The sequence below is a fragment of the Alligator mississippiensis genome, chromosome 2 (genome assembly GCF_030867095.1).
Source record: "Alligator mississippiensis isolate rAllMis1 chromosome 2, rAllMis1, whole genome shotgun sequence".
NCBI lineage: Eukaryota > Metazoa > Chordata > Crocodylia > Alligatoridae > Alligator > Alligator mississippiensis.
Window position 1 is genome coordinate 59,588,591 of NC_081825.1, and position 24,906 is coordinate 59,613,496.

Consider the following 24,906-nt stretch of genomic DNA (forward strand, 5'->3'; position numbering starts at 1 on the left):
ATTTCTAACATACTCACGTAGAAGGCAGATTTGTGAGCTGACCATTCCCCCTGAATCTGTAGATGATCAAGGTGTATTCCACATCTGTGGGCAAAGTATCTGTAACCAGAATCTCTGATACGACGGACACAGAAAACAGAACTCCACTACATACCTAGTTTTGTTGCATCCACCTGCCAGAAGTTACAGGACTTACGTGGAAAATGAAACCTTTATCCATGTTGCCTGGTAACACAACACAGTAAATCTCAACCATCCCTGGGCTAGGATGAAATCTGGCATGCTGTGTCATGCACTGTAAATTTTAGATAGATTATTACTTGTGTCATTCTGATGCACATAAAGCTTCTGGCATGTTCTTCCTCATTGCCTGGAATTTCTGATGAAGCTGGTAAACTGTTGCCAACTCAATGTTTGAGATGGGGCTGGTGTGGACTTGCATCTGTTAACCCTTGTGACCAGTGAGGCAAAGAAAACTAGTCTTTAGTATTGGGCCAGTGGCTTCCTAAAAGGATGAACTGATTATTAGTCAGTTGCCCAGACAAGGCCATTCCTGGACCCCTTACCTCATCAGTTATGCTACCACTGTAGCTAGAACTTTGGTGAATAACACTGGTGCTGACAGCAAACTGAAATAATCTGTTCTGGTAACATGATGTTCTTACCACAAATTGTAAATATTTTCTGTATGCTAGAAGTATTGCCACATGGAGGCAAGCATTTTATAGATCAAGAATCATGATCTAACCTTGTGGTGTCAAACACACTTGGCTCCAGAACTCAGATGAGAGGCATGGGGCCAGTCCACAGGGTGGATCAGGTTTGCAGACTGGCCCCACACCCCCGTATGTGGAACCAGTCCAGTGTGCATCACATGAAAGTCCAGTCCAAGATCCATTGGCAGTATCGTAGGCCAGATGGTAGGGTCTATGGACTGTATCTAGAAACCCCTGATCTAATCCATGACATCAAGAAACAGATAAGAGGTGCTATGTTGGCCATCCAGAATTTAAAATGATGAATCATAATGCTGACATATCAGAAGATCCAATTTTCCCATCCCACCCCTTATTTTCAGGAGGTAAATTGTGGGAGCAGAAACATTTCCTTCCAAATTCTTAAGGAACTTCTTCCACTGTTCCCATTTGTTATAGTGGGTCAAATGTCTTAGAAATTGTGAGGGACCTCTCAAGAATGAGAAGAAAGGGTTAGAAAAACTTTCATTGAATTGGAATAGCCCTTGTTCGTTATCTCAGGGACTAGCTGTTCTGAGGTAATCCCAGTCCAAATTTCTCTGAAATAAAGTAGCTGCCAAACTAAGCAAAAGGAAATAGATTAGTAAGTGGCCTGGCAAAGCTCTCAACATTCTCGTTATATTTCTTTTCTGGGAAACCACTCTTGGTGTGGCACATCAGAAGCAGCCAAGGGAATGCCACAGATGGAGTCAGTGTATTTTACTTTGGGGTTCAGAAAAAGTGTTGTAGCCGTGGCCTATGCAAAACGCTGTTTTATTGTTGTGGAAGAATGTACAATGAGCAGAGGAAGCTCTTGAATCTTTACAAACAGAGCATGGTGTTGTTACTGATATTGTTGTCTTGAAAGGTTAAATCGTCTGTGGTCAACTTGAACCTCAGGAAGAATACCAGACACCTGCAATAAGGATGACCATGCCTCCTGTAACAGATGTAGCTATGGTCCTAGCCACTATGTCTGCTATATCAAGTACTATTTGGAGCACCATGCTGCCAGTATGCTGATCTGCTGTATTTCGGTTCTTTCTGTTACTCCTTTTTTGCTACAAAGGTAGTGTCTGTCCCATAATAGGGAATCCAATTGCAGGACATTTCACCTTTGAGAAACAACTGAAGAGAGATGAAAAAATGAATAGCATGAAGTACACAACAATGTCCTATTTACCATATCTCACAATACTAGAACTGAGGTACATACTGCAATCATTAGAAAGCAGGTTTAAAACAAACAGGAAATTCTTTTACACTTGGCATGTAATTAACAGGTAGACGTCATTACCACAAATGTTGTAGAGGCTGATGATTCCCAAGGTTCAGAAGAAGACTGGACAGAATAGGTCTATCAGAGGATACTACTTATTATATTTATGGGTACAACCTACAAATTAGGCCTCTGAATTCTGGGAGCACTAAGGCAAGACAGGCATGGGACAGATCATCCACACAAAACAATGGGCTAGATGGACCTATGGTCTGATTCAGTATGGCCTCCCTCATATTCTTATGTTCTCAAGTACTAAACTCCCAATAATAGAATATATGCAGTCACCTGAACTGTAAACCATCACAAAGTGAACCAGTTCTACAGCAATATATTTTGTTAATGCAATGAGTCATTTATCCAAAATATTTTGTCTCGCAAAATATTTATTACATCATCCAAAACTGCAACATAATACACAGTATAATTAATTGAAATTCTATAATCTAGATTACATTCTGGCTGCTGGGATCATTTTTCTCAATTTTAGTCTGAGAACACTGCTGTATCTTTAACATTTTTATTGCTATATTTTCTCACATACTACATGCCCTCAAATAAAATGCACACCTTGCTTTTTGGAAGCCAGAATGCAGAAAATAAGACTTTTCCAGAGTCGTGGCTGATTATGCAACTCAGAGTAAATCCTCCTAGGAACAGAGTGTGATATCCCAGTAGATAGTCTGGGTGAAGCTACAGCAACTCAAGCAAATTGTCTCATAGGATATCACATTTGTACGCTCTATATTCCCAGAAGGGCTTACTCTAAGTCATACAAAGTTAAACACACACCCCTCGGGCTAGGCCAGGCCAGCTCCATGTCTCCTCATGGGGCTTCCCAACACTGCAGTGGGGATCCACACGTGGAGGAAAGGAGCCAGACTGGCCCAGCTTGAAGACATGCACTCCCAGTTGCAGTACTGGGAACCCCACATGCTGGCATGGAGCCAGCCCAGCCCAACCTGATGGCATGCAGCTCCCAGATGTGCCAGGAGCTGCATGTGGCAGCATGGAGCCCACCCAGCCCATTCATACATGGCTCTCCGCAACTCCCAGCTAAAGTTCCGGTTGCTGTGGGGAGTCATGTGCCGTTGGGCTGGGCTGGCTCTGTGCCTCTATGTGGGGCTCCCAGCTGGATTACTGGAAGCCCCATGGAGGCTAAGGCACAGAGCTGGCTCAGTCTGATGGCATGCAACCTCTGAAAACCCACACCTCACTCTGACTTTCAAAGGGGCAGCTGTGGGCTGGTAATAATTGCCTTCTGGAGGGGCCCTGCAGGCTGGATAAAATGGCCTGGCAGTCCAGCCGGCCCACGGGCTGTATTTTGCCCACCCCTGTGCTAAAGTGACAACAACCCTTGAAATTTAAGGGCTCCAAGGGCTCATTTCAGAAGGCTGTGTGAAACAAAAAAAATTTTTTTGAAAAGCAGTAAACAAGTTTTGGAGGACTTTATTTTTTTTCCTTTAAAAAAACAAACAAACAAACCCTGCTTCTAAACAGGTGAGTTAACCCTCATCTTTTGTTCCTGCCACTTCCAAAGAACTGAACAGACTTCACGAGGCTGCACTGTCTTGTATTGACTGACTGAGGTCTTTCTCCTCTTTTAACTGTATTATTCTGTACTATGTTAACATCTACTGTATTCCTGGGTTGTCTCCAAGCCCACACTAGTAAGAATATTTGCTTCCTTTAGGGTAGGAGAGGATTAAGAGAATTAGAAGTCTCCTGCCCTAGAAGATCTTGTTTCTCCTTTACATAGGGATTAGAAAGTTCGCTGTGCTTCTCATCTGAGTTGGCACTCCTCCTTTGCCTAGGAGGGCACAAACAAAACATAACATGATATGATTTGGCTGGGGTGATATGACCACGGCACCCATTCCTGCCCGGAGCGTAGGGCCGGACCTGATGATCTGTTTAGGTCCCTTTCGACCCTAAGCACTATGAAACTATAACCCAAATATGATGAGTTTCTAATAAAACTAGATTCTGGTAACATACAAGACAATAAATTTTGGCTTAAAATTTTCCCAAGCTTAAATAATTTTGGGGTTCATTGTATAAAACTCTTGCATAAAATTACTGCATCCAAATCACTAATGTAATGCAACTCTTCAAGATATACTCCAATCACCTCATGTACTCTATATTAAGGTTAGCAAGCTACATCTGCTACTGCGATTTAACTGCAATCACTCTGCATGTTTATACTAGAATCTAGTATGAGACATTAAATGGATACATGGCTGTTTTGAGTCTTCCCAATATACGAGAACTACTTTTAAGGAAACCCCCAAGCCAAACTTTTCTCCCCTAACCAATGCAGATAATCTAGTCTCTTCACTTCTTGCAGCATTTTTCTTTCCAGCCACCAATAAGTTCTGTGACTTCTTATATTCCCCATCCCATGCAAAGCAGCCAGCCAGGGGAGTGAGCAGAATCCCTCACTCTGAAGTAGACCCATTTTACCCCCCCTTCCTGTAGCAGAATTACATAATAGAGTCCAAATGAATAAAATGGATGGCCTCAACAAGTTCTGCTACCTGCAAAAGCTCAGTAATGATGAAACCCTCCCTCACTACTATTTGGGCACAGTCCAAGTTTGTTAGAATAACATTTCCCTTATCTTAAGGTATATGTAGGTACAGTACATTCACTAGAAGATTCCAGACCATATCACGATCTCATAGTCTTACTTTATCAGTGGAAAAAATAAATTTTGAATACAAGTAAAATCAAACAGAAAAGACTCTGCAATCTAAGGAACAGAACAAAACCAGAAGGAATAGGTTCTATTCTCAACTAGTTTACTGGAAAAGTCATTTAACTTCTCTGTGCCTTTCCCTACATGCAGAGATAATGACAACAACCTCATTTGTTAAAAGGATCTTGATACTATTGATGCAAAAAAGCTGTATAAAATATACCAATATTTTTATAAGAAGATTTTGGGGATCAAATGGTACTGCAACTTTTAAAAAGTCCCAAGTTCTATGCTGCACCTAAGGGGAAAGGGGATAACATCATTTTAAATTACCTTTAGGCCTCCCTGACCTGAGACTGTTTAAATTATGGTAACCTACTATCAGTTTCCTTGGGTAGCAGCACTGTCCACAATCTATGCAGTGCTATATGCTAACCACAAATGTTCTCACTCCTAGTATGCTCCAAACCACCCCTTTCTGGACAATGGCTAGGCCATGGGTTTTCAAAGAAGTCACTGGAGAGACAGAATTAATATGCTAGAATTCTTCCCCAGCCAGATTACAGGTTTGGGCATTTCATTTGGGTACTCATCTTTGTCCCTTCTGGTTTCTCTCTTCAAAGTCATTTTTTATTTTCCTCCAACAGTGATCCTTTCCAGGTGGTGGCCATGGTTTCCCTTTGCATCACCCTTGTAACAACCCTGTTTGATGGGCAGCCCCTGCCACCATGGTTACATATACTACTACACCAACATTTGTACTCTTAAGACAGACTTAACTGATCTTTAATCTTCCAGTTTCCCTACTTTCTGAGCCTCAAGCTTCAGATCAGAGGCATCCAAGCTGTTAGATAAAAGGTCAGGACCTTCTGCTTTCTGGTTCCAGCCTGACTAGGAGAAATCTGGGATTTACTGTCAGCCTTGAGCTGCTCATCTGGGTTATCTCATGAATTGCAGCTGCCGTAGCTCATGGACAGCAGCCCTGACCTGCTGCCATTTTTTCTGCTTTTCATCAATTTCAGAATGTATGTTGTTTTTCCTTCATATATAAAAGGTGTATATAACCCAAGACCACCACTAGAACAGTTTCCATCCTCCTCAAAACAGAATATGCATGTACACACAACCATCCCAAAAACTTAACCTCCTTGTCACAGCTTTATGGGTCACCTGAGTAACAAACTTCAGCTGAAACCCTCCTGTAACTTGCCAGTTCCTAGTTTCTATGCAGAACCTTCTCCCCTACCCCAGAGCCTTGGCTCCACCTCTCTCAAATATTCTGACCTCTCATATTCTAACTGGAGTTAAGATGTCCTCACAGCATGACTTCTTTAATTATCAGCACCTTTGCACAAGATTGATGCAAATCAAAATAATCAAAGGTGCTCTGTATTCTTTTGCAGAGTTTATCATCCTCTTAAATGTTGATAGTGTCTGAACCAGCACAGATCCAGAAGGGAGAAGAACTGAATCACAATAAGACTGCAGATCAGCATGCCCTTCATCTTTTTATCCACAGACCAGAATTAGCAAGGGTACCAGTATTAAAAAAAAAAAAATCACTTCTATTCATACTACAGCTCTGATTGAAAATTACTGTATTTCAGCAAAACAGTTCATTCTGTAAAGCTCATGAATGCTACCAGACTGGCAACCCTCGAAATTCAAGTACTCCAAGGGCTCATTTCAGAAATTTATGCAAGACAACCCTGTCCCCCCCACACCAAAAAAAAAAAAAAAAAAAATTACTGCTTGTCATGGTTATCAGAGTATCACTTTGATTATTTTTCCTTTCTTAAAAAAAAAATCTGGTCTCTAGACAAAGGAATTAGCCTCCCTTATTTTGTTTCTGAGACTTCTAAGAACTGAACTGCCAGCTCACCATAACCTGGCATTTTAAACATATGGGGTATATTTAAATTGCTGAGGCAAGGGTTACAATACTGCTAACATGAGAGTACATAAAGCCCCTGCCAGGAGATGAAGAGAGAAGGTATGTTTGCCATGAAAACAGAGGAGATAGGAGGAAAGTATGAAGGGAGGGTGATGGAAACAGGGTGCAAAATAGTGAGATACAAGGAGTCCCAAGTTTTTCAGACATCTAAGTAACCACCATCTAAATCTCTAAAAGGTCCATACTGGGTATTATGGAAAGGAAAGCGGATGGAAAAGATTACTTCACCTGCGATGTTGAAAGTTGCTCTCTGAAATAAAATCACCATGGGTCTGTCTAGTTTCCATTATAACCTGAAGAGCTAGTCTAATGACAACTTGCACCAAAAATAACAAAAGGTACGATTAATCCTGATTAAGTCATTTTGGTTTAAAACCATTTTGTTCATTTTGAAAACTGGGTGCACAGATAGGAATTATTTCCCAATTCACAAACACATAAGCAAACAATAATAAATATAATCCAACTTACTCTTTTACTGAGGCAAATAACTGGCCACATACTACAACCTAAGGTACAGCAGCAACAAAGGCAGCCACAAAGTAACCATCGGACATTAACAGGAAGGTTCTTCTTAAGACAACTGTTAACTCTGCTGATGCTGGCTTTAAATTCCTCTGGTGCAACCTAAGAAGAATTAAAAAAGAAAAAGAAAAGGAAAATAACTCTAATACCACTGCATTATAACTTTGTAAGTTTTCTTGTAAAGCTTGAGTATATATAGAAATCCAAATATCAAACTTGTCTAGTTTACTAAATTCTGAGTTTTATAAGCTTGTATACATTTCTAACTTAGCCTTACATTTCTAACTTACCCAAAGGATACTAACCTTTCCAGTTAATGATGAAGGGAATTCAGATTCAAATCTATTGCTCAGTCCAAACCTGCAAAAACAACACAAAAACATACCAGGAAAATGGTAATTCAGCGCACACATCATGAATGCCTCAAAACATACATCAAAGCTCATCTAAAAAGGACACTGCTAACTTGGGGGGAAAACAACTTCCAAAAATGTTATATCTATAATCATAGGAAATCCCTCAAATTATTATAACTGAAAGTTTAAAGAAAACAATAAGTGGTGTGTGCCAAGCTGAAAAAGACATTATATATAGTTTATTTTTTGATTTTGTTAACACTAGCTACTCTTCCTCAAGCCCTCTAAGAGGGTGTTTTCCTGAAGGCTTTGGTGCTGGTGAAAAGGCCTTTTAAGTGTAGATACACTTAAACATGAAAGAAAAAGGATGCATTTGATGTTGCATTAAGACTTGGTCAAATGACTATTCAAGACACAAAAAGGGAGAGGGATCCAAACCCAGTTATATTAAAAAAAATGTTATAAATTATTTTTTTAAATTTCCGGACATATTTAAGAGGCATTGTAACAAAGTATTTCTTGAAGCTAAGGGTAGCCAGATTCCATGGGCTCTACATGGCATTCATCACATGGTGCTTGTCCGGGGTGCTCACATTGAACTAGCCCTGCATGCTGGATTCAGCACACAGGATCAATCTGTGAGCTTAAATTTAGCCTTCAGGCCAGTTCCATGCCATCTGATGAGTATGACGCTCCTGCTTTGAGCTGATCAAAAAGATCAAGTTGACAGTATTTCTTTAATTAATATCATCATAGCTTAAACAAGTTTTAAACAACTACAAAATATGTAATCAAACTAAGCTCTCAAACATTACAGCCCAAGATGCATGAATCATACCAAGTAAAGAGCCTTATGGACTATTATTATAGCAGCGCTAGCTACAACAATTTTGCAATGATAACAGAGTCATAGTCTACAAACAAAATGTAAACATAATAATTACAAAACTGATTCAATTAAATTCAGCTATACTTGCAACATGCTACTTTCCTGTATTGTAGGAAAATATAAAAGTAGATAAAGCTCAAGTTGTGCAGTTTTTAACATGAGGCCTATGCTTGCTTAGAACACCATAACCTTCAACAAGAGTCTTTGTCTGGTCCACCCAGGACAACTCAGTCAAGACCTAGAAGTCTTCCTCCTTGGGTTGAATATTAATTCTCATTGAGATGCATAAAACAAAACAACCCTAAAAAAAAACTTCTTAGACAATTTTCCATTTAAGATGTTAAATGATAACAGCTAAGAGACTAAGGTAGTATGGAACTGTAAGATGTTCTACCTTTCAAACATTAAAAAAATAGGTGAGGAAAATTTTAACTTGCTAATTTTAACTCCTATATGGTTTTAAAACTTTGCCATCTGTGCAGATCTTATTAATGCCCAAAACTCAAGACAAATCTGAATGCACTGCAATATTGTGGAAGAAATTCTAATACGTAATGTACCAAAGCGCTCACCAATGGCTGACACAACAATGCTTGTTTTCCACTGACTTGTACAGAATTTAATTTTGTACTTTTACAGAATTACACATCTAACTTTTATACTACAGGAATCTTCAAAACATTAACCAATACAGTCTTAATGAACTCAATCCACAGAGAGCCTGAAGTAGAGGTTTAATTGTCAGCAAATATTGGTCCCAAGGCACAGACCAACAGTTAAAAGTAAGTGCAGAAAAGTTTCTCTGAAGCATCAGCAAAGGAAGCTAAGAAATAAAGTTAAAGGTTTCTATAATAATATATTTGTTCCGTGGATGCTACTTCATCATTTGTATCCCTCCAAGGTGAGATGACCTGGCCAGAGTAAAATAAAAAAATACATTTTACAGGAAAAAAAATCAAAATCTAAAAATACAGTGACCAAAAAAAAGTTTGTACCTTGACCATGACTAAGTCTTATCACTTATTACTGAACTGGGAAAGCATATCAAAACCCCTGCTGGGTCTGTTGCTCTCTACACTATACCCTTGCTCTGATATGGTACTGGTTAGGATTCAAACAACTTATGTTAAGTTACAACCCATTCACCTAATATACCTTGATTGTTTGAAATGAATGAAAATGAGAGTTACCTTTGCTAGACAAATCAAGTTCATGTTCCCTATTCAAATATGTCCTTTACCTAATGTAGCTTCAAATCACCATTAAGGGCAATGAAAATTACTGTTCTCCTTTCCCCATGCAAGTTATTTTTCAAAATAAATAAAAAATGTATCCCATTAGGTATTGCTTTGATTTGTGTACTTGTATTAAAGCACTTCAAGTAACAATTGCATCATGAATGCTTACTGTATTTAAATTTTAGGGTAAAAATCAATTCTCAGCATAGTTCCTAGAAAAAGGTTGGGCAGAAGATTCTTAAGCTTCAGCACTGATTTAAACTTGAAAGGGCCATCTTTTTCAATGGTCTATAGTTGAAGTAACCCATTTTTACACTTGAAAAATTGAAGGACAAATGCACATCCTGAAGAGCAAGGTGGCACCAAAACAAGACGTGCTTTTAAAGCTATGGGGCCAAACCCAACTCCTCTTTCGGTGAAGAACTAGCACTTATCTTCAGCTGTATAAATGCCATTTTGAGTCATTAATACAGCTTTTTAGATCATAGTGCCCCTGTGCACATGCGTGCGCGCACGCACACACACAGCAAGGACTTGTTCTGGCTATCAGTAGCAGCCAGGAGGGAAAGATGCACTAGGCCAGGAAGCAACCCAGCCAAAAGGGGTGCGACTCAGAGACAGACAGGTTGCCTGATAAGTGAGGGTCCTTAAGTTCCAGCCCCTGCTGCTACTAGTGGGACAAACTATCCTACTGCTGTCAGCCCAATTTTATTGAATGACTATTAAATGCAAAATGCAGAAACTCTATTGGGGAAGGAGCAGAAGCCAGAATTCAGAGCACACTAAATTCCCAGACTGTGTCTGTAGCACTAAGACAGTGCTTCTGGCCTATTCTCTGCTTGGCCCCACATACCTTGATGTGTTGGCCAGTCAGTAGGTCAGCTTCAATAAAAGTGGAAGCTGTTCTTGGCAATGCATAGCCCAGGCGTCAGCAACCCCCAGGCATGCCAAGCATGGCACGCAAGGCCATTTTGCTAAGCACACCACCGCCAGCCCGGGTTCTAAGCAGCTGCTGCTAGGCACAGAGCCCAGGCTGCTCCCAGCAGAAGGCTGGGAGGCTGCAAGTTCTGATGCAAGCAAACCAGGCTCCATGGGCCGGCTGCAGCTGGGAGGCTGAAAACAGCTGCTCTGGGCTCTGGTGTGTCGGTACTCTGGCACCTTCCAAGGTAGACACTGTGGTTTTTTCAGCACTCCGGCCAAAAAACATTGCTTACCCCAGCCTAGCCCGTAACCTGGTTGCTAGGGCACTTGCCAGCAAAATGAGAAATGTGGGGTCAAGCTCACTGAGGGAGGCCTAGAACCTGAGTCTTCCAGTGCCTGAACAAGTGCCCCTAATCCAAAGACATAAAAATTCCAGGCAGCTGGGAGCCACATGCCATATAGGCTACAGCCCCATGGGCAGCCTAACATACCACCTCCACACCACACACACAGTCCAACTACCAGGCACCTCCAAGCAGCACAGGCAGCCTGGCTCTCCTCTCCCCTCCTGGCTACGTGTCACTCACCTGGCCTCTTCTCCACCCCCCCACAGCACAGGTAGCCTGCCTCCCTCGGCCACATATCCAGCAGTCTACCCCTCTTCTCCTCTCTCCTCCCAGCAGTGTGGTCAGCCCAGCTTCTGCCTCCCAAGTGCAGTGCAAGCAATACAGCCCTCTCCCCTGCCATGTGTGCAGCTCAGATCCCCTGTCCCCCTCCCACTACAGGGGCAAAAGCAGGGGCAGGTAAAAGCTGGAGGACAGTGGAAGAGCCTGAAGAACCCAGCTGCGCCAGCAGGAGCAATTGGGGAGGGGGGGTGGGGTTGGAGGGGCAGCTGGGAGGGAGTCCACTAGCCACCAATTGGACAGCTCTCTTCTACCCATTAAGCTGTTGGACTGAGAGGTGGGAGAAGCCTTCTCTTCCCATTTCGTAAAGTAAATAGTGTTGCATACCCATCAAGGAAGGGTCAGATCCAAAAGCCATATAACTGACCTGAAATACCATTTACGCAGTTAACTGTAATTAAGTTTAAGTTTCCTTCTGGTTATGATGTTTCATATTTTGCAGGAGGATGAATAGGTGGAATGCTTTCCTGGGAAAGGAATTTCTCTTGTGTTCAGGCAGCTCTGAGCTCTGTGAGCATGCAAATTTAGCTCAGAACAAAAGGCAGGAGCAAGGGTGCCAGCTTGGTCTAATAAAAGATATCACCTCTCCCCAGAGTTCTGATTCCATTTGCCTGTAAACCAATAAGGTTACAACCTGTATCCCTGAAACATGGAAGATATCAGTTTAGCCATTTGTTATATGAAAACTTGATAGTTTTACAAGAAGGCAAAATTCAACACCTTAAAACCTGAAAGCTGACACCCTTGCTCCAGCCTTTTGTTCCAAGCTAAATTTGCATGTTCACAGAGCTTGGAGTTGCCTCAATGCAAGAGAAATTCCTTGCATCTACCCACCCTCCTGCAAAATATGAAACATCATAACCAGAAAAAAAAACACCACATAATCCAACATCCTGCTTACCATCAGACAACTTTGAGGTAAATAGACTGCTCTAACTTTTATCTGAGCCTAATTTGCACAAAATGAACTTTTCTAACCAGGAGACCTTACAACACCTTCAGATCTGTGAATTATGAATTTCATTTCCACCTAGAAGAAATGTTACAATCTTTGCATTCTCCTATGCCTGAGGAAGGGTGTGTGCGCCCAAAAGCTTGCAAATAAAGATTTTTTTTTGCAAATATCTAGTTGGTCTAATAAAAGATATCCCCTCTAACCAGAGTTCTGATTCCATTTTGCTTATAAACCAATATGGCTACAACCTGTAACACTTAATAGCATGTATTCAAAACATTTGCCACTTATGATCTATAGAGTATATTCTCTGAGTTTACATTAAGTACATTTATTTATTAGTTTATGAATGTTTAGTATTTGGCCCTCTGGGAAATGCAGCACCTAGTAGTAGTAGACCTTTTATGTCCTAAATTATGCAAAGCTTCCATATAGTTAAAACTGAATTAACTCTTGTGAATGACACAAGTCCCTTACTTCACATGACTGCTGAGAAGAATTTACTACTGTTTTTGAAAGTCAGACACATCAGTAATAATCAGCATAGAAAAAGTTCAAGAAGAAATTCATAACTGGCCTTCAGAGCAGGGTCTGAATGGTATATTCTAAATGAGACATGGGATTATAAACAGGATTATGGAAAATAGAATACTGAACAGGTGCTTGTTAAATTAACACAGTGCATTCTAGGCTCTAAATGATGCAATGGTCCCAAGGGGGCGTGAAGAAAGAAACAAAAAAAATTCCACCAAAACAGTAAGAGGTATCACAATAGTACTATACTTAGAAACAATCAAAACATATGCACAAGGGACCCTATTAAAGTTTTAGAGGCATTTTTTTATCTTTTGAGTACTTGCCATAAAACCATAACGATATTTAACATCTGTGTATATGTGCATTTTTTTGTGCAAAGACACAAATTCATGTATTTGTTAAAAACTCCTCCATATTCCATCACTCGTTATCAGAAAAAGCCACATGCATCATCATCGGGGCTGGAATGTTTAGATCCAGTGGCGCTGACCTCTGCCACTTGAGCTAACAAAGTAACTGATAGCATTAGCAAACTAACATCCTTAATGTGGGATGATAATAGAGGGTTGAGACACATTTTGCTGTCCAGTTTACACAGATAAAAGTTGATAAAAAAGTAATCTTAGTTTTGTCCCCAACTTGCAGTTCCTGTTTTCCTTCCTCTTAGCTACTGCCTCTACTTCTATTCCCCAAGGTGCCAACCTTGTTCCCACTGGTATTTGAATCAGCAGCTTCTTTCTTTGGACTACCCAGGCACAGCAGGCAAGGCATGGAGAGAGCAAGACTGACCTTTACCCTGCTCTCTATTCAGATGCCCATAGATACTGTGAACTAACCTACAAAAAAAGTCTTGTTCTGCATAGCACTGAAGCATGCCCAGGGCAGATGGAATGCACAAGGAAGTTTGCTGCGCCTAAAATATCTACCTGCACTGTGCCTAAACTATGATTTTTCAAAGTTTAATGAACTGAGCAAATTTCAATAAGGATATCAAAAGGGCATGCAGCTGGCAGATGCCTAACCATTATCAAATTTCAAGTTCCTGCTCCAAACACATAACTACTAAACCTTTTCTAATGAAAGGTCACCAGAATGGAACATGGAAAAAACTATGTATTTTTCAAAACAATTGCATCCTATTGGCTGAAAATTGCCAAAGATTATAAGGCTAAGGCAGACAGACAGCATGGAAAATTTCAACACAGGTAAACTTTAAGCAACCGATAGTAGCATGGAAGTATCCACAACATTAAAAACAAACAATGTTATCAGCTCCACGTCATCATCTCGGGTCATCTCTAAACTGTGGCCATTCTAATAACCAACTCACCCAACCAATAACCACTTTCTCTGAAGTATTTTCTATGTTACTATTCTACTGGCTGTGATGAGTCAGTGATGTAAAAGAATGGATCCGCACATCAAGAGTTTTGATTGGTAGACGACTCACCCCCAATGTCACTCCATCTGGTAGCATGCTACAGATCAGACATCAATAGCTGAAAGGCTCCCCATGACATTATTTTCTTTTTCAGTCCATTGTGTACAGGGCATCATCAAGAACAAAAATAAAGAGTACAGGAGAGTCCTTATAGCATAGGAACAGTGGGATTTGGGCTCCCTCAAAGCAGTTCCTCTTCTCATAGTCACCTTTCATAGAATACTTAATCTGCAGAAGTACATACACATCCTACTTCCCCTGTGCTCTTTTCCACTCTACTCTTTTAAACACTAAGGTCTTGATCACTATCATGCTTCTTACATACAAGTACTTCTGTAGTCCCCTTCATTCTCCTGGAACCTCAGAGAAATGGTTCTCAAGTATCTGTGTATGTATGTGTGTTAAACAGTTTCCTGAGCTCCAATCTCAGAGCACAGGGGAGCTGAAAAAAATATTACCGTGCGCTTCCTTTCAAAAAAGTGTCTTAGGTACAGAGAGACTAAGCTAACTCCTGAGTCTTCACACAGGATCTTTGTACACATAACCTTCTTACCTTTCTCACACTTTCCATGTACATACCTGGCCACTGTGAACTACTCAGTATTGCTACTGAAGCCTCTCATCCTGCACACCCACCCATACCTTTCACACCACACTTTCCTTCATCACCCCCTACCACTCTCACCTCTAATTCCCACTATGTCCTGTTGTCGCCTGTTCTCATCCCCTTACTGCTCACACTATCTCCATCTTTCACAGCTTAATAGCTTCATATTCTGGAAATGTATCTGCTACTTACCTGTCTTTATTTTAGCATACAATACTGAAGGCCTATATTTTAACATGTAATGCTGCAGGCTATCAATAAGACTATACACCCAGTATATCAAGCTATGTAGAATGACAAAATTAAATATATTAACTGAAAAAGAAAAATGAATCAGACAGATAATGATGTGCCGAATGCTTTGAGCAATCAATAGGAACACCAAGGAAACCTGTCACTGAACACAAAGGTTCTTTTCTTCCTTCTCTCAGGCATATAGTTTTCAAACGCAATAAAAAAGATCAGTTCCTGCTTGGTCAGACACTGTAGCAAATGCATTTTGCTGACAACATTCCACCTACCAGTTGCCCACATCTAGAAATGTGCTTCAATATACAGGTGTAAAAATAAGGACCTTGTTTTCAAATTCATGTATTTAATGATTTTGTTTAACTTCTTAAGATCTAAAGTACCTTTGAGAACCTCTAAGTATTAACACTATTTAGAAGAGGGACATCAGTACTGAACAGCTTAGTAGTAGCATGAAACAAAGTACCACAGCAAGCACTATGATCCAAAAGTCATAGACCTCAAAACAGAAGTTTTAAATAGCAAGACTATTTCACCTCCTACATTTTCTTTTTTCTCTCTCAACTCAGTACAGAAGGGTAAAGGTCTTCATACCTCAAGCTTTTTATTTGTACCGTATTCTTCTGTTTTTCCTTGGTCATTTAAAACTATGTCCCCAATATTTAAAAGGACTCTTACATATATCCTATATCCTTTTCCCATTGGATGAAGTCAGATAGCACTTTTGCCTTTCTGACATGAATCTGCAATCATAGAAATCATGAAGCTACCCAGATCTCCAAATTATACAATCTATTTGCCAATTAAGAAAAAATAAATACCATGTACAGTATTTGATCCATCTGTAAGTTCACTGGATGTAATAATCAACCTGTATCTTTGAAAAAGATCCAGCTTAAATAAAACTGTATGTACATAAGTTATATCAGCTATAAGAAAACTTCTTTATATTTCTCAAACTTTTCTCCCCGTGAATGTTTTCATTTAGGAAAACATGATGATGATAAGAAGAATGAACTGCAAGTGGGTTGCAATTAGTCAGAAATAGGGAAAAGACTTGCAACAGGATTTTTTTTAATCTTCTCTGATTTTATGGAGCTGCAGTCAGTATAATTTTCTGGCAGGGGGTGGAGCAAAAGGAAAGGACTCAATTGAAAGACCTCAGAACATGTCTAATATTGAATGCGACACAGATTGATGTAAATCAAATACTTTTTTGAAGGACAGACTGATATTTCATTGGCATGCCCAAAAGTTTGAGTCCAGGTGTTTTCATGAACACATACCTGAACACCATCCTGACCACCTGGAAGGCCCGTCAGCCCCAACCCACAGCTCTTTCATTAGCCACAGCACAGGTGATGCAAACTTCCTCATGCTTCCCACTAACAGGTTTGGATTTGGTTGTGTAGGACCCACCCTCAAGGGATTAGACAAAGGAGTTCAAGCCTTTACCTTCATTTAGTGCTTTGCCTTCCAAATACAAAACACTGCGAGAAGTGTAATCGTGGGTATGGTTTTCCACAACGGCCACTTCCCCACTAGAAACGAGCTAGAACCACTGACTGATTTCATACAGGCCCAACCGCTACCAAACGGTAAGGACTTCTGATAACTGCCACAAGATGCAAGCGACTAGAAGCTGCCCTACCAGGAGAGCCTGCCCTCCCTCTCGACAGGATCCCCTCCCTTCAACACCTCCCAGCCCCGTCCGCTCGCTCTCAAACAACGCCTGCGCCTTCTGCCGTCCCCCTGCCTCTTGCCACCAAAACTCTCCCCCACCTCCGCCTTTAAATGCCATTAACCACATGAAAGCAGCACCGCGACCGCAGGGCTCTCCCAAGGCAGCTCCAGGGCTCGGGGCGGTGGCGGTGGCACCTCCCAAGCTGCCGCGAGCGCCAGCACCGGCGTCACAATAGGTGCGGGAGGCCCTCGGCTCCGCTGCCGCCGCCGCCTCCAGCACGGCCCGGCCCGGCCCGGCCCGGCCCGATCCCAGAGCCGCCTCCCCTCGAGCCCCGTCCCGGGCAAGCAGTGGGGCGCTGGGCCGCTGCCCCACTTCCGTCGCCGACTTCACCCCGCCCCAGCGGCCGCCGTCTCGGGAGAGTCCCGCACGGGAACGGCCCCAGCCCCGGCCCCGGGCGCAGCCCTTACACGGTGACATGGCCGGAGCCGCGCACCACCACGGGGTCGGGCGAGTACTTGAGCAGCTGCTCCTCCAGCGCGCGCTCCTCGTCCTCCTCCTCCTCGTAGATCTCGTCGAAGTCCGCCATGGCCGCGCCGCGCCGGCACAGAGCGGCTAGGCGAGTGAAGCAGCAAGGCCGAGCCGGCGTCGCTGCGGCTCCGGGGCGGAAGCGCCCGTCAGGGCCCCGGGCGGGGCGGGGCGGGGCTGGAGGGCAGGGAGGGGGCGGGGCGGCCGCAACAACAACATCCGGTCCCGGCAGCTGCTGGGGTGCCCTTGCTGCAGTTCCGTTTTGGGCCACGACACATCCGGCCGCGCGGCGGGGTGGGAGAGTCGTCCGGTCCCGGTCGACCCTTCTCGGCTGCAAGGCGTCGTGGGGCGCGGCGCTTCAGCTCTGGCGGCCGGCCAGGGCCGATGTCCGCCCACCCCGAGCGCGGGGCGACAAGCGGCGCCGCATGTGCCAGGCTGCTAGGAGCGGGGCGCGGGCCCACGGGCTGGTCCGTGGCCCCCCTGGGAAGCTTTGGTGGGGGTGAAAGTGAAGCTCAGTATCCGAAACGAGCCTCAGTCCAGGAAAGCTTGTGTTACACACACACACATGCACTGCTACAGGTTGGCGGGGGTGCGCGCGCGCAGCACCACCACCGTTACAGATTGACTAAAGTAGGGGGTGGGGGTGTGTATGCATATGTGTGTGTAATACATAATATATACATATTACATGTATTCTGTGTAATATATATGTATTACACACACACAGACAAGGTTCCTTGGGTGAATCTGATATCTTTTATTAGACCAACTTAAGAAGTTGGGAAAAAATTATTAAGCAAGCTTTTGGGTTCAAAAATGCTTTGTCAGGCTAAGGAAGTTTTAGCAGTTGGTGTGTGTTCTTCCTGGATGGAGTGAAAAGTAAAGGCAGCAGCTGGGCTGGTATGCATGCAAGACAGGCAGTCAGTGAAAATGTAGATTGAGGAGTCAATGGGTGAGAGACAAGCTGAGGAAGGGGGGAAGAGAGAGAAGGGGGATGAAAGTGGTGAGATACCTGGGGAGTCAGATGTCAGGCAGGTTATAATGTGTCATAAATCCAATGTCTATAGTTAGTCCGTGATTTTTAGTATCTAGGAGGTCGATGAAGTGGAGTTCATAGGCTCGTCTCTGGGAAGTGTTCTGTAAGTTTCCTTTGAGGATCAGGACTGAGAGATTGGAGACGGAGTGTTTGGTTTTTTTTTTGTTTGTTTTTTGTGAGAAACCCCCCCCACCGGTAATTGGGTATTCCTGTCTTTGATAGATTTCCAGTGTGTGTTCATTCTGGTGCGCAGTTGTTGTTTGGTCTCTCCTACATATTTTCCATCAGGGCATTTGGTGCATTGGATGAGATATATTACATTTCTGGAGGTGCAGCTGTAAGATGTGGGAATGCTGATGGCTCTGTTGTGGGGTGTAGTAATAGTGGGGGTGGTGGAGATGTGTTGGCAGGTTTTGCATTTCTTGTCATGGCACGGTCTGGATCCTTTTGGTGTGTTCTGGGCTTGAGGAAGTTTGCTTCTGGTGATGAGGTTGGCGAGGTTCAGTGCTTGTTTGAAGGCTAGGATGGGTGGCTCTGGGAAGATCTTTTTAAGAATAGGGTCTCTTTCTAGTATGGGTTGCAATTTTTTGAGGATTTTCTGTACAGGTTCAAGGGAGGGGTGATATGTCATAACCAGTGGTGTGCGATTTGTGGGGGGGTTTCTTCTGTACTGCAGCAGTTCTTCACATGGTATCCGGGTGGCTCTTTCAAACGTGCAGTCTATCACCAGAATGAATGCACACCAGAAATCTATCAAAGACAGGAATACCCACATACCGGTATGGGGAATCTCTCAGTCCTGATCCTCAAAGGAAATTTACAAAACACTTCCCAGAGATGAGCCTATGAACTCCACTTCATCGACCTCCTGGATACTAAAAATCATGGACTAAATATAGACATTGGATTTATGACACATTATAACCTGCCTGACATCTGACTCCCCAGGTATCTCACCACTTTCATCCCCCTTCTCCTCCCCCCTCCCCCCTGTCTCTCACCCATTGACTCCTCAATCTACAGTTGCACTGACTGCCTGTCTTGTATGCATACCAGCCCAGCCTCTGGCTTCTTTACTTTTCACTCCATCCAGGAAGAGCACACACCAACTGCTAAAACTTCCTTAGCCTGACAAAGTGTTTTTGAACCCGAAAGCTTGCTTAATAATTATTTTCCAACTTCTTAAGTTGGTCTAATAAAAGATATCAGATTCACCCAAGGAACCTTGTCTGCCTATGTCCTTAGACCAACACGGCTACAACACACACACACACACACACACACACACACACACACACACACACACACACACACACACACACACACTTTGCTTATTCTAACCTTGGTGCTCAACTCTTGCCCCACAGGCCAGAGTCCTGTGTCTGCTGCATCCTCAGTCCAGATCCAGTGGGCCCAGAAGAGCCTGATCCAGCTGCATGGGGGGGGTGTAGCCTAGGAAGAAGGGTCGTGGCACTGCCTAGGGCTGTGCAAAACAGCACTGTTTCATTTCGACTTCTGTTTTGCTGTTTCAATGGGACAGTATTTCATTTCAAATTTTGTTTTGTTTCATCGAAACTGTTTCAAAGTACTGATCCCTTTCATTTAGTCAAAACTGTTTTGCTTTTTTGACATTTCACCCATAGGCTATAATGAAACGAAATGCCTATAACTGTCATTTTTTGACAGACTTGGATGATATTGGAATTCTGACACACTAGAACCTGCCAGACATCTGATTTCCCCAGGTACCTCTCCACTTTTACCTGCGCTGCTACATCCCCTCTTCCCCCTCCCCCACCACAGTCTGTCCCTCACCCCTGATGCCTCCATTTCTATTGTCACTGATTGGCTTTCTTGCCTGCATTGCATGCCAGCCTCTAGCTTTTTTACTATTCCTTCCATCCCAGAACAGCGTGCAGACACACACACACCCACACCACCTCCTGCAGGTACTTCCTCAGCCTGACAGTTTTTCAACCTGAAAGTTGGCATCCCAGGCAGCTAAGCTGAGCTCACATGGAGCCTCACATCTCAACTGCAACCAGCAAGCCTCAGGCCTGTCAAAGATAATTTCATAGTTGGTAGGGTCAGAAGGAACCTAAGTAGATCATCAAGTCTGACCCCCTGCCATGGGCAGGAAAGGATGCTGGGGTCAAATGACCCTGGCTAGGTGATTACCCAGCCTCCTTTTGAAGACCCCCAAGGTAGGAGCGAGCACCACTTCCCTTGGAAGTTGGTTCCAAATCCTAGCCTCCCTGACTGTGAAGTAATGCCTCCTAATATCTAGCCTGAATCTACTCTCAGTCAAGTTATGGCCATTAGATGTGATGGGTCTGGGCTTTCCCCAGCCAGGACTGTGCCATGTGAGTGTGATAGCTGGAGGTTATGGTGCCTCCTACCTGCCTTTCACCAGGCGGTCCTCGGTCCTGGCATTTCCTGGGGTTGCCGTCCTGCCAGCAGTCCTACCAGGCCTCCCAACTGGCAGAGTGTAATTTTAGTGGTTATGCCCAGGATCTCTGGGGTCTCTTCCTTCCCCATAGCCCCAGCCCATATCTCCAAGTTCATCCTGGCATGAGAGCTCAGCAGGGACATGTTCTTCCCGTGCTGGCTGGTGATGCAGTTAGTGTCCCCTCCAGCTCTGAGAGCGGGGTATTAAATGGTTTTTAAACAAATGAAAAAAGGAAATAGGTGCGGACAGAGTGAAGAGGGTGGCATTCACTCCGTCTGCATCTGGAGCTTGGGGAACCCACCAGTGGGAGGTTCACCTTCAGGATCACCAGCTGCTCCGCCAAACCAGGATCCAAGCAGGTGCGGTGCGGTGTCACTACATCCTCAGCAATGCTGAACACCCTCTCACTTGAAACACTGGTCAGTGGACAGAACAGGTGTTCACAGGCAACTGTGGCCACATCTGGCCTCTGGACCAACAGGCACGTGGAGTTCCACTGAGTCTCCACATCCTGCATGATTTTGTGGTGTAGGATGTTCAGCTCTGCTTGTTTGTCCTGCAGCATCTTGCCCCCCTTGGCAGGAAGTAGCCTGCAAGTCAGATGGTAGGAAGTAGCCTGCCACCTTCTTGCATATGGAAATGAGCTTGCCAGTGGTACTGACAATGTCACTGGCAGCCCTGTCCGCCTCCAAGGCATCCCTGACTACAAGATGGAACTTGTGTGCCACACAGCGGATGCCAATAAAGTTCCTACTAGGCTAGCAAGTAGGAAATGAATGGTAGTAGCCTTTGTTGTCTAACGCTGATGAGCTTCTGGAAGATAGCTCAGTAACTGACTCCAAGACAGAAAGCAGCCCAGTTCAAACAATGCTGCTTTTTATGCTGTTTTTCCATCCCTCCCCCAGAGCGCTGGGATTGGAAGGAACCTCAGGGAAGGATCACAGTCACTGGCCAGCTACACAGTCAATATTGGAGCAGTCCTTTCCCCCTCTTCCCCCTCCCTTTCCTTGCTTTCTGTTTCCCTGCAAGCAAACCCAACTTCAGCTTTGAAACTCAAAACGTTTCAAAACTATAAAAATGTTTTGACTGCCCTCGTCTTATTTCAAGGCTGTTTTGAAGCCCTTCATTTCATTTTGATTTCGTTGTTTCGAGCTCAAAACAGCGTCGAAACAAAACAGCCAGTGAAATTTTGCGCAGCCTTAGTACTGCCCCTTCTGGCTGTTCTGGGGTGTGGGAAGGGGATGTGGCACTGCCTCTACCTGATGGGGTGAAAGGGACCTTGGTAATTTGGCAGCAGGAGAAGGATGGTAGTATTAATTGCCGCTCCTCACTGCCTCTAAATTTCCAGACCCCTGAGCTGGATTTGCAGGCTGGGGGTTGAGCACCCCTGGTCTATAAGGTGCAAGTTTACCTTGCCTTCTACTTGATTTCAGACTAATACAGATAACATCTCAGTAGTATGCTTTGTCTTTGGGGTTTGGGTCGAGGAGGAGCCAAGGGCAGTGCTGGAGGTTTGGGGCTCCTGTGCTCTTCCACAAGGAGGGTTGTTTTCCTGTACTGGTTCTCAAGAGTTTGAATAAAGTAGGTGCTAGGAAAGCCGCCCACCTGCTGTTTAAAAGAATGCCTCCCCCAAGTTTCCCTTGGTCTTGGGCACTGTCATAATCCAAACAGTAACCTATAGTATCTCCTACGTGACAAAATCCCTAGTTATCAAATTTTTTAATAAAATGAACATACACACAAAAAGTCACGCAGAAACTTGTGCTTCCACCCCCAACTGCCAGGACTTTATAGGTAAAAACAACCAGCAAAGGTTTCTGTTTTCTCTTTGCAATTTGTGTCTTTGTAGTCTTGTCAGAACTGGAAGTTAAAAGGGGGCAAAATACCAGTGATGGTTAATGAATATATATTATGCTGGCTGTTGGGACAATGCACCAGTGGTTCTCGGTCCTTTTAGCCTGGAAGTGCCCCTTGTTTAGACCCAAGACACCCCTTGGAAAATGCTGGCTCTTAGTTTTCACTTTATTTGACTACAGAAAAATAATAGACCAATTCTTCTGTAGCAGAACACTCAGAAACACCACGTGTTTTGTACAGAATGTTTTGAACAATATGGATTCCTATGTGAAATCTGAGTTTATCTTGTGAATCATGTTTATACACCTAACAACACTGCTAACATTGCATGACATCCTGTGACACCTTTGAAAGAATCTCAAGGCACCCAAGCTGAGAATCACTGTTGTAGACTGCTAACATGCGGGATTTAGTGACAGCAGGGTGACATTACATAAAGGAGAATTTATCTTTGGTTTAGGCAGACTAAACTGGCAGATGATCAAGCATGCATCTCTTAGATGCTAAGTCTTAGATGCTAAGATGCTTACTTTGATATTTTTCAAATCTGCATTATGTGAAGGCATTGTTGCTTGTGTGAGTTACTTTAGTGCTATAATTCCACTGTGGTAAGACATATATTGTCTTTAATTTGGGGGTGGGGGTTGCTCATACTTGGGGGTTGGACTCGATGATCTATTGAGGTCCCTTCTGACCCTAACATCTATGAATCTACTTCTGTTTGTTTATTGTTAATTACTACAGATGCTTTTTGTTTAAAAACATTACTTGTTACAGTTAAGTGTATTATTATACAAGTTACAACACCTTTTTTTTTCACTTGCTATACATTATGAGTATAGTAAATGATTTTCTAAAAGTCCAGGTATTTTGGGTTTCATTATTTAAGCAGATTTTCATTGCATACATATCAAGGACTAAGACTTGCGTGAGAGTGATTTTATACAGGAAACCCTCGCTATCTGTGGGTTCGGCCTTCGCAGTTTCAAATATTCGTGAAAGCCGAACCCACATTTTAAAAACATTTAAAGGAGCTCCTTGGGAGCTCTGCACTTGCTGCCGCCACCATGCTCCCACCGCCACTGCCGAGCTCTCACCACTGCCGGCGTAGCCATGCCCCCACCCCCACACCAGCCACCAGGGACACTGCATTCATGAACGTAGACGGCGTTCATAAACACAGTACCTTATTCGCGGATTTCCCCATTCGCATGGGATACAAGAACATATCCCCACAAATGGCGAGGATCTTCTGTACTGTATTTTCTCAAATCCAAGATGAGTTGCCCCCCTCATTTAACATGGAGAAAAGAAGCCCCTCATTTGGATTGGAGTATGAGGCTATGGGGGGACGGGCTGGAGCCACAACTAGCGAGTTTCCCCTTGCTGGCAGAGTTCCAGCCTGCAAGGAGCTGCTTGAGGCTGGGGGAAGTGGGTTGAGGGCAGTCAGACAGGGTGGGCCACATGCATGGACATGGCAGCCAGGCAGCATGGAAAGCAGCTCCCCGCAAGTAAGTCTATGGGGCAGGCAGGGAGAGGGGGGCATAAACGACATGTCAAGGGGGTGGGGCACAGGCAACACTGCCTGCCACCCCACCTTCTCTCCTGAGTAGAGCTGTGGCCTATGGGGAGCGGCAGCAGTGGCCAGGCCATGGTGGTGGGGTAGAGCCACAGCCCAGCACACGCCAGGAAAAAAGGTGAGGGCAGCACAGCCCTCCCCCCGATCTGTTACTCCTCACATTGCTGGCAGTGTGACTGGTGGAGGAGTTCTGGTGACAGTGGCAGCAATGAGTCTCACCACCCCACTCTGTCCTCCTGTACCAAGTCCTGCCCACTGGGCCACAGAGGCAGCTCCCACCTGTGCCAGTGCAGCCAGGCTGCAGCCCTGTACCCACCGTGGGTGCACAAATCTGGGGGGTTATGTGCCCTCCCCTATGCCCCACATCCCCATGCCCCCCACACCCACCCTTTGCCCCATACACTGTGGGACTAGGGGGGGAGAGGCAGCAGGTCAGGAGTGTGGGGCATCAGCAGGGCTGGTGGCAGGGAGAGGGGTGGAGGGCTGTGGGTTGGGACTGTACTGGGTTGGGACCATCCATCAAAGTTTACAAGTGGGTCCTGGTACAAAAAAGGTTGAGAACCACTGCTTTATGCCCTGGGCTGGAGCAGAGCCAGAGCTTGCCAGTTAGAGCCAGGGTAAGCAGCAGTGATGCAGAGGTGATGGGGGAGACAGGAATGGGAGGGGCAAGCTGGTGGGGGGGCACAAACTGCAAGGGGCAAGGTGTG

General features: G+C 44.1%; 1 protein-coding gene across 1 annotated transcript in view; it reads right to left on the bottom strand.

Annotated features, from left to right (window-relative positions):
- CHIC2 (cysteine rich hydrophobic domain 2) overlaps positions 1-17,459 on the bottom strand; it is a 40,702-nt gene extending 23,243 nt beyond the window's left edge. Inside the window, exons 1-3 of the mRNA XM_006276209.4 lie at positions 17,221-17,459; positions 7,499-7,553; positions 7,140-7,295 (exon numbers count right to left, since the gene is read on the bottom strand). Of these exons, the coding sequence (XP_006276271.1) occupies positions 7,140-7,295; positions 7,499-7,553; positions 17,221-17,339 (330 nt within the window). The 5' untranslated portion in view covers positions 17,340-17,459. The remainder of the gene's footprint in view (positions 1-7,139; positions 7,296-7,498; positions 7,554-17,220) is intronic.
- Between the last annotated feature and the right edge of the window lie 7,447 nt (positions 17,460-24,906).